At 46.2% G+C, this 13,700-nt stretch overlaps 1 protein-coding gene across 1 annotated transcript in view; it reads left to right on the top strand.

Annotated features, from left to right (window-relative positions):
- LOC123760817 (galactoside alpha-(1,2)-fucosyltransferase 2-like) overlaps positions 1–10,897 on the top strand; it is a 215,164-nt gene extending 204,267 nt beyond the window's left edge. Inside the window, exon 7 of the mRNA XM_069328418.1 lies at positions 10,311–10,897. Coding sequence (XP_069184519.1) covers positions 10,311–10,498 — 188 coding nt within the window. The 3' untranslated portion in view covers positions 10,499–10,897. The remainder of the gene's footprint in view (positions 1–10,310) is intronic.
- Positions 10,898–13,700: the final 2,803 nt, after the last annotated feature.

Below are 13,700 nucleotides of genomic sequence, written 5' to 3'. Positions count from 1 at the left end.
TTGTCTTGGTGGTGCTGCTGGTGGTGGTTATCTTGGTGGTGCTGCTGGTGGTGGTTGTCTTGGTGGTGCTGCTGGTGGTGGTTGTCTTGGTGGTGCTGCTGGTGGTGGTTGTCTTGGTGGTGCTGCTGGTGGTGGTTGTCTTGGTGGTGCTGCTGGTGGTGGTTGTCTTGGTGGTGCTGCTGGTGGTGGTTGTCTTGGTGGTGCTGCTGGTGGTGGTTATCTTGGTGGTGCTGCTGGTGGTGGTTGTCTTGGTGGTGCTGCTGGTGGTGGTTGTCTTGGTGGTGCTGCTGGTGGTGGTTGTCTTGGAGGTGCTGCTGGTGCTGCTGGTGGTGGTTCTCTTGGTGGTGCTGCGGGTGATGGTTGTCTTGGTGGTGCTGCTGGTGGTGGTAGTCTTGGTGGTGCTGCTGGTGGTGGTTGTCTTGGTGGTGCTGCTGGTGGTGGTAGTCTTGGTGGTGCTGCTGGTGGTGGTTGTCTTGGTGGTGCTGCTGGTGCTGCTGGTGGTGGTTATCTTGGTGGTGCTGCTGGTGTTGGTTGTCTTGGTGGTGCTGCTGGTGGTGGTAGTCTTGGTGGTGCTGCTGGTGGTGGTTGTCTTGGTGGTGCTGCTGGTGTTGGTTGTCTTGGTGGTGCTGCTGGTGGTGGTTGTCTTGGTGGTGCTGCTGGTGGTGGTTGTCTTGGTGGTGCTGCTGGTGGTGGTAGTCTTGGTGGTGCTGTTGGTGGTGGTTGTCTTGGTGGTGCTGCTGGTGGTGGTAGTCTTGGTGGTGCTGCTGGTGCTGGTTGTCTTGGTGGTGCTGGTTGTCTTGGTGGTGCTGCTGGTGGTGGTTGTCTTGGTGGTGCTGCTAGTGGTGGTTGTCTTGGTAGTGCTGCTGGTGGTGGTTGTCTTGGTGGTGCTGCTGGTGGTGGCTGTCTTGGTGGTGCTGCTGGTGGTGGTTATCTTGGTGGTGCTGCTGGTGATGGTTATCTTGGTGGTGCTGCTGGTGGTGGTTGTCTTGGTGGTGCTGTTGGTGGTGGTTGTCTTGGTGGTGCTGCTGGTGGTGGTTGTCTTGGTGGTGCTGCTGGTGGTGGTTGTCTTGGTGGTGCTGCTGGTGGTGGTTATCTTGGTGGTGCTGCTGGTGGTGGTTGTCTTGGTGGTGCTGCTGGTGGTGGTTGTCTTGGTGGTGCTGCTGGTGGTGGTAGTCTTGGTGGTGCTGCTGGTGGTGGTTGTCTTGGTGGTGCTGCTGGTGGTGGTTATCTTGGTGGTGCTGCTGATGGTGGTTGTCGTGGTGGTGCTGCTGGTGGTGGTTGTCTTGGTGGTGCTGCTGGGGTTCGTAGTCTTGGTGGTGCTGCTGGTGGTGGTTGTCTTGGTGGTGCTGCTAGTGGTGGTTGTCTTGGTGGTGCTGCTGGTGGTGGTTGTCTTGGTGGTGCTGCTGGTGGTGGTTGTCTTGGTGGTGCTGCTGGTGGTGGTTGTCTTGGTGGTGCTGCTGGTGGTGGTTGTCTTGGTGGTGCTGCTGGTGATAGTTGTCTTGGTGGTGCTGGTGGTGGTGGTTGCCTTGGTGGTGCTGGTGGTGGTGGTTGTCTTGGTGGTGCTGCTGGTGCTGGTTGTCTTGGTGGTGCTGCTGGTGGTGGTTGTCTTGGTGGTGCTGCTGGTGGTGGTTGTCTTGGTGGTGCTGCTGGTGCTGCTGGTGTTGGTTGTCTTGGTGGTGCTGCTGGTGATGGTTGTCTTGGTGGTGCTGCTGGTGATGGTTGTCTTGGTGGTGCTGCTGGTGGTGGTTGTCTTGGTGGTGCTGCTGGTGATGGTTGTCTTGGTGGTGCTGCTGGTGGTGGTTGTCTTGGTGGTGCTGCTGGTGCTGCTGGTGGTGGTTGTCTTGGTGGTGCTGCTGGTGGTGCTGCTGGTGATGGTTGTCTTGGTGGTGCTGCTGGTGGTGGTTGTCTTGGTGGTGCTGCTGGTGGTGGTTGTCTTGGTGGTGCTGCTGGTGGTGGTTGTCTTGGTGGTGCTGCTGGTGGTGGTTGCCTTGGTGGTGCTGCTGGTGCTGATTGTCTTGGTGGTGCTGCTGGTGGTGGTTGTCTTGTTGGTGCTGCTGGTGCTGATTGTCTTGGTGGTGCTGCTGGTGGTGGTTGTCTTGGTGGTGCTGCTGGTGCTGATTGTCTTGGTGGTGCTGCTGGTGCTGATTGTCTTGGTGGTGCTGCTGGTGGTGGTTGTCTTGGTGGTGCTGCTGGTGCTGATTGTCTTGGTGGTGCTGCTGGTGGTGGTTGTCTTGGTGGTGCTGCTGGTGCTGATTGTCTTGGTGGTGCTGCTGGTGCTGATTGTCTTGGTGGTGCTGCTGGGGGTGGTTGTCTTGGTGGTGCTGCTGGTGCTGGTTGTCTTGGTGGTGCTGCTGGTGGTGGCTGTCTTGATGGTGCTGCTGGTGGTGGTTGTCTTGGTGGTGCTGCTGGTGCTGCTGGTGGTGGTTGTCTTGGTGGTGCTGCTGGTGGTGCTGCTGGTGATGGTTGTCTTGGTGGTGCTGCTGGTGGTGGTTGTCTTGGTGGTGCTGCTGGTGGTGGTTGTCTTGGTGGTGCTGCTGGTGGTGGTTGTCTTGGTGGTGCTGCTGGTGGTGGTTGCCTTGGTGGTGCTGCTGGTGCTGATTGTCTTGGTGGTGCTGCTGGTGGTGGTTGTCTTGTTGGTGCTGCTGGTGCTGATTGTCTTGGTGGTGCTGCTGGTGGTGGTTGTCTTGGTGGTGCTGCTGGTGCTGATTGTCTTGGTGGTGCTGCTGGTGCTGATTGTCTTGGTGGTGCTGCTGGTGGTGGTTGTCTTGGTGGTGCTGCTGGTGCTGATTGTCTTGGTGGTGCTGCTGGTGGTGGTTGTCTTGGTGGTGCTGCTGGTGCTGATTGTCTTGGTGGTGCTGCTGGTGCTGATTGTCTTGGTGGTGCTGCTGGGGGTGGTTGTCTTGGTGGTGCTGCTGGTGCTGGTTGTCTTGGTGGTGCTGCTGGTGGTGGTTGTCTTGATGGTGCTGCTGGTGGTGGTTGTCTTGGTGGTGCTGCTGGTGCTGCTGGTGTTGGTTGTCTTGGTGGTGCTGCTGGTGATGGTTGTCTTAGTGGTGCTGCTGGTGATGGTTGTCTTGGTGGTGCTGCTGGTGATGGTTGTCTTGGTGGTGCTGCTGGTGATGGTTGTCTTGGTGGTGCTGCTGGTGATGGTTGTCTTGGTGGTGCTGCTGGTGATGGTTGTCTTGGTGGTGCTGCTGGTGGTGGTTGTCTTGGTGGTGCTGCTGGTGTTGGTTGTCTTGGTGGTGCTGCTGGTGGTGGTTGCCTTGGTGGTGCTGCTGGTGATGGTTGTCTTGGTGGTGCTGCTGGTGGTGGTTGCCTTGGTGGTGCTGCTGGTGGTGGTTGTCTTGGTGGTGCTGCTGGTGTTGGTTGTCTTGGTGGTGCTGCTGGTGGTGGTTGTCTTGGTGGTGCTGCTGGTGATGGTTGTCTTGGTGGTGCTGCTGGTGGTGGTTGTCTTGGTGGTGCTGCTGGTGTTCGCTATCTTGGTGGTGCTGCTGGTGGTGGTTGTCTTGGTGGTGCTGCTGGTGGTGGTTATCTTGGTGGTGCTGCTGGTGGTGGTTGTCTTGGTGGTGCTGCTGGTGATGGTTGTCTTGGTGGTGCTGCTGGTGGTGGTTGTCTTGGTGGTGCTGCTGGTGGTGGTTGTCTTGGTGGTGCTGCTGGTGATGGTTGTCTTGGTGGTGGTGCTGGTGGTGGTTGTTTTGGTGGTGCTGCTGGAGTTGGTTAGCTTGGTGGTGGTTATCTTGGTGGTGCTGCTGGTGGTGGTTATCTTGATGGTGCTGCTGGTGGTAGTTGTCTTGCTGGTGCTGCTGGTGGTGGTTGCCTTGGTGGTGCTGCTGGTGGTGGTTATCTTGGTGGTGTTGCTGGTGTTGGTTATCTTGGTGGTGCTGCTGGTGGTGGTTGTCTTGGTGGTGCTGCTGGTGGTGGTTGTCTTGGTGGTGCTGCTGGTGTTGGTTATCTTGGTGGTGCTGCTGGTGGTGGTTATCTTAGTGGTGCTGCTGGTGGTGGTTGTCTTGGTGGTGCTGCTGGTGTTGGTTATCTTGGTGGTGCTGCTGGTGGTGGTTGTCTTGGTGGTGCTGCTGGTGGTGGTTATCTTAGTGGTGCTGCTGGTGGTTGTTTTCTTGGTGGTGCTGCTGGTGTTGGTTATCTTGGTGGTGCTGCTGGTGGTGGTTGTCTTGGTGGTGCTGCTGGTGTTGGTTATCTTGCTGGTGCTGCTGGTGGTGGTTATCTTGGTGGTGCTGCTGGTGGTGGTTATCTTGATGGTGCTGCTGGTGGTAGTTGTCTTGGTGGTGCTGCTGGTGCTGCTGGTGGTGGTTGTCTTGGTGGTGCTGCTGGTGGTGGTTGTCTTGGTGGTGCTGCTGGTGGTGGTTGTCTTGGTGGTGCTGCTGGTGGTGGTTGTCTTGGTGGTGCTGCTGGTGGTGGTTGTCTTGGTGGTGCTGCTGGTGGTGGTTGTCTTGGTGGTGCTGCTGGTGCTGATTGTCTTGGTGGTGCTGCTGGTGGTGGTTGTCTTGGTGGTGCTGCTGGTGGTGGTTGTCTTGGTGGTGCTGCTGGTGGTGGTTATCTTGGTGGTGCTGCTGGTGGTGGTTGTCTTGGTGGTGCTGCTGGTGGTGGTTGTCTTGGTGGTGCTGCTGGGGTTCGTAGTCTTGGTGGTGCTGCTGGTGGTGGTTGTCTTGGTGGTGCTGCTGGAGGTGGTTGTCTTGGTGGTGCTGCTGATGGTGGTTGTCTTGGTGGTGCTGCTGGTGGTGGTTGTCTTGGTGGTGCTGCTGGTGGTGGTTGTCTTGGTGGTGCTGCTGGTGGTGGTTGTCTTGGTGGTGCTGCTGGTGATGGTTGTCTTGGTGGTGCTGCTGGTGGTGGTTGCCTTGGTGGTGCTGCTGGTGGTGGTTGTCTTGGTGGTGCTGCTGGTGCTGGTTGTCTTGGTGGTGCTGCTGGTGGTGGTTGTCTTGGTGGTGCTGCTGGTGGTGGTTGTCTTGGTGGTGCTGCTGGTGATGGTTGTCTTGGTGGTGCTGCTGGTGATGGTTGTCTTGGTGGTGCTGCTGGTGGTGGTTGTCTTGGTGGTGCTGCTGGTGGTGGTTGTCTTGGTGGTGCTGCTGGTGATGGTTGTCTTGGTGGTGCTGCTGGTGATGGTTGTCTTGGTGGTGCTGCTGGTGGTGGTTGTCTTGGTGGTGCTGCTGGTGTTGGTTATCTTGGTGGTGCTGCTGGTGGTGGTTGTCTTGGTGGTGCTGCTGGTGGTGGTTGTCTTGGTGGTGCTGCTGGTGGTGGTTGTCTTGGTGGTGCTGCTGGTGGTGGTTGTCTTGGTGGTGCTGCTGGTGGTGGTTGTCTTGGTGGTGCTGCTGGTGGTGGTTGTCTTGGTGGTGCTGCTGGTGCTGCTGGTGTTGGTTGTCTTGGTGGTGCTGCTGGTGATGGTTGTCTTGGTGGTGCTGCTGGTGATGGTTGTCTTGGTGGTGCTGCTGGTGGTGGTTGTTTTGGTGGTGCTGCTGGTGTTGGTTGTCTTGGTGGTGCTGCTGGTGGTGGTTGCCTTGGTGGTGCTGCTGGTGATGGTTGTCTTGGTGGTGCTGCTGGTGGTGGTTGCCTTGGTGGTGCTGCTGGTGGTGGTTGTCTTGGTGGTGCTGCTGGTGCTGATTGTCTTGGTGGTGCTGCTGGTGGTGGTTGTCTTGGTGGTGCTGCTGGTGTTGGTTGTCTTGGTGGTGCTGCTGGTGATGGTTGTCTTGGTGGTGCTGCTGGTGATGGTTGTCTTGGTGGTGCTGCTGGTGCTGATTGTCTTGGTGGTGCTGCTGGTGCTGATTGTCTTGGTGGTGCTGCTGGTGCTGATTGTCTTGGTGGTGCTGATTGTCTTGGTGGTGCTGCTGGTGCTGATTGTCTTGGTGGTGCTGCTGGTGCTGATTGTCTTGGTGGTGCTGCTGGGGTTCGATATCCTGCTCTCGTGTGTGTTCTTGTTGCTGTGACAAGCTGATCTTTGCTTGGTATGGTATTCAGGAATCATATTGTTACTTACTGGCTTCTCTAACGCTTCCTCTTGCTATGGTCCTCTTCATTGCTTAACCCTGTCATTCATGCACTGGCTCAAAAAGTTGCAACTCCGATAGGTATAAACCAGGTATAACCCGTCAACTGCAGCAAACCTGCTGCTAACGAAACACAAATTGTACTCTCACTTAACCGAAGGGAATGATGACACCATGTAGTGGTTGGGCTGTCAGTGTAAACTCTCTTTTGCAGATGAAAACTGACTAGTCATCTCTATTGCCAACCTCAAATGTCACTGCAAATAATGTCACATAACTCTCACACATTTTTATTATCATGTTTTGTACTCCATCGCTGTTAAGTATGGTCGATGTTGCTGGATTTATAGGTAATTATTTCTGGCACTGCATTCCAATATTGCTAACTATTCACTATTAATGCCACTGGAGTAACAAGAAATCACGGCCAACCGCTCTCCCTCAATTAGCAGTTCCTCACTGGAGTCAAAATCACTAGCACTGCAAGAACTCCATATGATCAAATTAAACTTTGTTTCCTTGCTCCGTACCGATCCTCCACTGATCAGAACTGACACTCAGTGTGGAAAATCTCAAAGACTGGCTGTGAACTAATCACCTTGCTGTGTTTCTCCATGCTACTGTTCACGCACATCCGGGCCTGTAGACTCTGGTTCTCAGTCACCGACTTTCTCCGAGCCGTACCTAGATCCTGCAGTCAAGAATAATACCCATGATTAGGTACCAGTTCTTGAAAATCTCATTAAATCTTCCTCTTGAAGATCAACGGAGTAACTTTTTATGATATCTCACTGTCCTAGGCTCCATATGTTGTCCTGACAAGGTTCATAACGACACATCCCTCGCCACTTGGAGTACCTGGTTGATACCTGGTTGATGGGGTTCTGGGAGTTATTCTACTTCCCAAGCCCGGCCCGAGGCCAGACTTGACTTGTGAGAGTTTGGTCCGCCAGGCTGTTGCTTGGAGCGGCCCGCAGGCCCACATTCCCACCACAGCCCAGTGGTCCATGCAGTACATTCACCTTTTATGACCTCATGAATGACAGTGATGTTCTCTGTACAAATGAACCGTCTAGCAGCTCCCCGTCATCAATCACACGACCTCAGGTTACACATGTGATTGGCAGATTCATGCCACCTCCAGCCAATCATGTTGAACACGATCATCTAGGTTTCCGATCAAGCACTCCTCTCTGGTTGCCAAAATTCTTCCAAGAATAACTACTGATCACCATGTTTGAAATATGACCAGCTGGGCCATAATGCTATGTTACTAAAAAACAATGCATCCTATTGTTATGTAATTTTCAAAAGATGCTATGTACCATCTAATATTTGTTTTTAAAAGTGTCAGAGTATGACTCTTGACAGCGGGAAGTTTTTCGTTTAAAAAACATTATACCTTTCATTGTGCTTAGAAAAAGATTGCTGCATGAATTGCAGCATTGAATCCCATGACACATGGGAGCTGGTCGGCCGAGCGGACAGCACACTGGACTTATGATCCTGTGGTCCCGGGTTCGATCCCGGGCGCCGGTGAGAAACAATGGGCAGAGTTTTTTTCACCCTATGCCCTGTTACCTAGCAGTAAAATAGGTACCTGGGTGTTAGCAGTCACGGGCTGCTTCCTGGGGGTGGAGGCCTGGTCGAAGACCGGGCCGCGGGGACACTAATGCCCCGAAATCATCTCAAGATAACCTCAAGAGATGAAGAGATTTGTTAAGCAACAAATGAGACCAGATGAATGATGATGTGAACTGTCACCTATCCAATATTTTAGTTGAATCAAAATCTGTTTAGTAAAGATGCATGTCCTTCTTGAATGTCCTGACTTCCAGGACGAGCGTGTGTCTTGTTTTCCGACTGTCCCCGCGGTCACCTGTCCCTCGATAGAATTCTTGGCGACGTCGGATACTTTTGATATCGTTCCCCTTATGCGTTTTTGTTCTCGTATTGGCATCCTTGGTGATATTTAGCGCCCTCTGATTATTTTGCGCATTTGATGGTGCTACATAGCCTTCCCGGTTTGGTGCCTTCTTTTGATAATTACTTACTTTCTGTTTAGTAAAGAGGTGAAAGTTTTAGAGTATTCAGAACTGATAGCAATGTCTGTCGGGATTTCTGAATAAACGATTTGTTTACAAGATAATAAACATAATATTCATTAGTGACGAAAAGAAAAACTGTGGAATGCTAAAATGCTAAAATCGTCCTGTTGAGAAATACAAGAATCCTGAAGAGTTTAAATTTAGGAGAAATTTAATAAACAGGATCCTGTCGCTGGAAATTTTTAAGACCGGAGACATCCGTCGTTTTGAATATTGTAAGAACAGTTATTTGAAATCCTCAATCCTGAAAATTTTGAGCATAATGTGAGACGCATTAAACCTCAAATTTCCTTATCTGAAACTTAATACCACAAGATCTGAAATAATTATGAATGCCAAAAAGCATTTTTGTATGAAATGTTTTGACCTCAGACAAACTTGAAACTTCCCGATCTGGTAATTTCTGGCTAATAAAGGTGTCTCTGATTTTTTTTTCACTAAAACCTTCAGATATGAAACAACTGTTTCTACTTTTGAAATCTTTTTGATAACAACTAATTTTACCCGAGATCTTCCCAGGTGTAAGACTTTCTGAAGTGATGTAACCAGACGTATCTTACATTTGTAACCAGACATATCTTACATTTGTAACCAGAAGTACCTTACATTTGTAACCTGACGTATCTTACATTTGTAACCAAACATATCTTACATTTGTAACCTGACGTATCTTACATTTGTAACCAGACATATCTTACATTTGCAATCTGACGTATCTTACATTTGTAACCAGACATATCTTACATTTGCAATCTGACGTATCTTACATTTGTAACCAAACATATCTTACATTTGTAACCTGACGTATCTTACATTTGTAACCAGACATATCTTACATTTGCAATCTGACGTATCTTACATTTGTAACCAGACATATCTTACATTTGCAATCTGACGTATCTTACATTTGTAACCAGACATATCTTACATTTGTAACCTGACGTATCTTTCATTTGTAATCTGACGTATCTTAATGCTAAAGATGTACTTAAAAGATGCTCTCAAGCAAGACAGTTTGTCGACCAAGTTGAGCCTGGAAGACCTCACATTTGAGATCGTTTTACCTGATTGTTATAGATCGTACGTCACATTCTACAGTGTAAGATTTCTTTACATGATCTTATTTTAAGGATATTATTTCATTATCTTAATAAATATGAACGGCTGCGATTAGGATATGTTTCGGCTAAAACCTCTTTATATCACATTATGAATTGAATTGTCACTGAAAACGCGCACTGGTAAAATATATTTTAATTTTAGAGTTTCGCAACTTAGATGCATACTGAGGGCACCTTGAGACCTTCGTGCTTCAGTGTTTCTTATGTGAGACTTCTAGAATAATGACTTATTAGTAAAAAAATGTATTCACATTAAATACCCAGAAAGGGCATCCCTGTGGTATGGAACCTTCTATGCAACTTACTAACTATTAAATTCCCTTAAACTTGATTTTGCCCATTTGATCTGATGAATATTTAATTCAAACCTCTGATCTTCGGCACAATTAGGGCTGAGATCTCCTGGCCTGTCATCCTTCATATCGTGAACTTCAGAACTAATATACATACTCCCAGGTAAACGCACTACCAACTAAACCATGACGAGCCCAAGAATATCCCAACCGGATCCCAAACCATATAGTTCCTTCAAACTCACGTTTGGTAGTAATTTTGGCTTAGATACTGTTGCGCTCATCACCGACTACATATTGCAATATCTGACCAGAAACATCGAAGCCTTAGATATTTTAACCTTAACCAATCGTCATGAAATAAAGAATTGAGCAAACTTGGATCCAGAGGCCCGTATTTTACACCTGACTTTACCTTTACTATGTGAGACCATACTATTGGAAACATTTAAGCGATGGTTCTTTTCAAGAGGGACATTTTGAAACCGAGATTTCTTAGCATGAAAGTTCTTAATTTGAAATTTTTACCATGAATCTATATCGACTGAGAAATTATAGAACGTCACTAGGACTGAGATGCTCTAATTCTTAACTTTTTGACTGGTGGCAATTATTGTTAGATACCATTCTAGCCATATCATTCAAGACTTGTAAATTCGGATTAACACAAAAAAATTGGAATCCCTTGTCCTGATTAGTTTATTTCCAAGGATTTCCAGTGTGATAGGCTAAAATTATATTTCCTTATAATTTGCTGAACCAAGTGTTTCTTCAAATAAGTCTTGAAATTTACAGGTACCAAAGATTCTGTGATGGACATGGCCTTAATGTCCCTGGGAGATCACCACGTGATAACCTACGGGACCTATGGCTTCGTCGGCGCCTTCCTTGGTCGTGGCCTCATCGTCTACCCTGATAATAAAGACAGGCCTACTTTTCCCTGTTTAAACTCTACGATCTTACAATCGATATCCAGGAATTAGTTCGTACCATCAACCAGCTATTTCATTAGGAACATATGCCTTTTAAATGAAACATTGAATCTGTAGTGATTTCATGCTATGCCTTATCCAGTAAATAAGTACTTAAAAATCAGATTCATCTAGTTTTTTCTTGCATTAAATTATGTTTTTCACCCTCAACCTGTGTACTGTAATTTTGATTCATCAACTTGGCCAAATTTATGTGGAATGTTAATACCTAATGTCAACACTCAATGGCCAGAGAGTGTGCTGAAATTTTGGCTTCAGCATTGTTGCCATGTAATTAGTGGTATTATTGGTATTACAGCTATTGACTTGAGCAATGAAATGACAATATTAAGGCTTCTATTCAGATTTATTTATTTATGTGATACTATAAAAATGAAATTATTTGAAGACCACGTGCATTTTACTGTCGAATTAAGGCATAATAAGCTTAAAACTTATAACACACAACACCAACCTGAATAATCAATGCATAGTGAGGGAGACCACAATAATCACATGCACCAATGATCATAGAAGGCTCCGGACACTTGAGGTCATGTTCATTTGAGAGCTTTAATCAACATCCAAGTGTATTCGACTTTGAGCATCCAGTTGTTCGACGGCCTTATATTGACCCAGAAAGAAGATTGCAGACCTATTTAACAACTAATAATTGGAATCTACTTTACTCAGTATTCTTTGGAGTGCTCTACTATTATGGATGTAATGTTAAAGCCTTCCCTGGGCTGCCACTTGAGCATGGAGGAAATAGGTGATCCACATCCCCAGTTGTAGCTTATATATATATATATATATATATATATATATATATATATATATATAAAATGTCGTACTTAATAGCCAGAACGCACTTCTCAGCCTACTTTTCAAGGCCCGATTTGCCTAATAAGCCAAGTTTTCATGAATTAATGTTTTTTCGTCTACCTAACCTACCTAACCTAACCTAGCTTTTTTTGGCTACCTAACCTAACCTTACCTATAAATATAGGTTAGGTTAGGTTAGGTAGGGTTGGTTAGGTTCGGTCATATATCTACGATAATTTTAACTCCAATAAAAAAAAATTGACCTCATACATAGAGAAAAGGGTTTCTTTATCATTTCATAAGAAAAAAAATTATAGTAAATATATTAATTCAGGAAAACTTGGCTTATTAGGCAAATCGGGCCTTGAATAGTAGGCTGAGAAGTGAGTTCTGGCTACTAGGTACGACATATATATATATATATATATATATATATATATATATATATATATATATATATATATATATATATATATATATATATATTAGTATATTTTGGTAGCAGTCTTTCCTGTAGACATATATTATTAAATATGACCGAAAAAGTAAGATTAATAATTCTAACACGAATTTTCTCAATCTTTCGTACATTACGCTTCACTGTTGGAGGTAAATCAAAAATCACTTCTCCAAAATTCATTTTTATTTCTAGTCTGACGCGACACGGGCGCGTTTCGTAAAACTTATTACATTTTCAAAGACTTCACAAATACACAACTGATTAGAACTTGCGTTTCCCTGATTTTATATCTACATTTGAGTGAGGTGGGAAGGGTGATGTGGCATTAACACAAGACAGAACACTAGGGGATATTAATAGGGTATTAAAAGTATCAACACAAGACAGAACAGAAACAATGGGTATTGAATAGAAGTGTTTGTAGAAAGCCTATTGGTCCATATTTCTTGATGCTTCTATATTGGAGCGGAGTCTTGAGGTGGGTAGAATATAGTTGTGCAATAATTGGCTGTTGATTGCTGGTGTTGACTTCTTGATGTGTAGTGCCTCGCAAACGTCAAGCCGCCTGCTATCGCTGTATCTATCGATGATTTCTGTGTTGTTTACTAGGATTTCTCTGGCGATGGTTTGGTTATGGGAAGAGATTATATGTTCCTTAATGGAGCCCTGTTGCTTATGCATCGTTAAACGCCTAGAAAGAGATGTTGTTGTCTTGCCTATATACTGGGTTTTTTGGAGCTTACAGTCCCCAAGTGGGCATTTGAAGGCATAGACGACGTTAGTCTCTTTTAAAGCGTTCTGTTTTGTGTCTGGAGAGTTTCTCATGAGTAGGCTGGCCGTTTTTCTGGTTTTATAGTAAATCGTCAGTTGTATCCTCTGATTTTTGTCTGTAGGGATAACGTTTCTATTAACAATATCTTTCAGGACCCTTTCCTCTGTTTTATAAAACAGAGGAAAGGGTCCTGAAATATATTGTTAATAGAAACGTTATCCCTACAGACAAAAATCAGAGGATACAACTGACGATTTACTATAAAACCAGAAAAACGGCCAGCCTACTCATGAGAAACTCTCCAGACACAAAACAGAACGCTTTAAAAGAGACTAACGTCGTCTATGCCTTCAAATGCCCACTTGGGGACTGTAAGCTCCAAAAAACCCAGTATATAGGCAAGACAACAACATCTCTTTCTAGGCGTTTAACGATGCATAAGCAACAGGGCTCCATTAAGGAACATATAATCTCTTCCCATAACCAAACCATCGCCAGAGAAATCCTAGTAAACAACACAGAAATCATCGATAGATACAGCGATAGCAGGCGGCTTGACGTTTGCGAGGCACTACACATCAAGAAGTCAACACCAGCAATCAACAGCCAATTATTGCACAACTATATTCTACCCACCTCAAGACTCCGCTCCAATATAGAAGCATCAAGAAATATGGACCAATAGGCTTTCTACAAACACTTCTATTCAATACCCATTGTTTCTGTTCTGTCTTGTGTTGATACTTTTAATACCCTATTAATATCCCCTAGTGTTCTGTCTTGTGTTAATGCCACATCACCCTTCCCACCTCACTCAAATGTAGATATAAAATCAGGGAAACGCAAGTTCTAATCAGTTGTGTATTTGTGAAGTCTTTGAAAATGTAATAAGTTTTACGAAATGCGCCCGTGTCGCGTCAGACTAGAAATAAAAATGAATTTTGGAGAAGTGATTTTTGATTTACCTCCAACAGTGAAGCGTAATGTACGAAAGATTGAGAAAATTCGTGTTAGAATTATTAATCTTACTTTTTCGGTCATATTTAATAATATATATATATATATATATATATATATATATATATATATATATATATATATATATATATATATATATATATGTATATGTTGTTAAATATGACCGAAAAAGTAAGATT

Source organism: Procambarus clarkii, chromosome 21 (genome assembly GCF_040958095.1).
Source record: "Procambarus clarkii isolate CNS0578487 chromosome 21, FALCON_Pclarkii_2.0, whole genome shotgun sequence".
In the NCBI taxonomy this organism is placed as follows: domain Eukaryota; kingdom Metazoa; phylum Arthropoda; class Malacostraca; order Decapoda; family Cambaridae; genus Procambarus; species Procambarus clarkii.
This window is presented reverse-complemented; position numbering and strand designations above follow the sequence as displayed.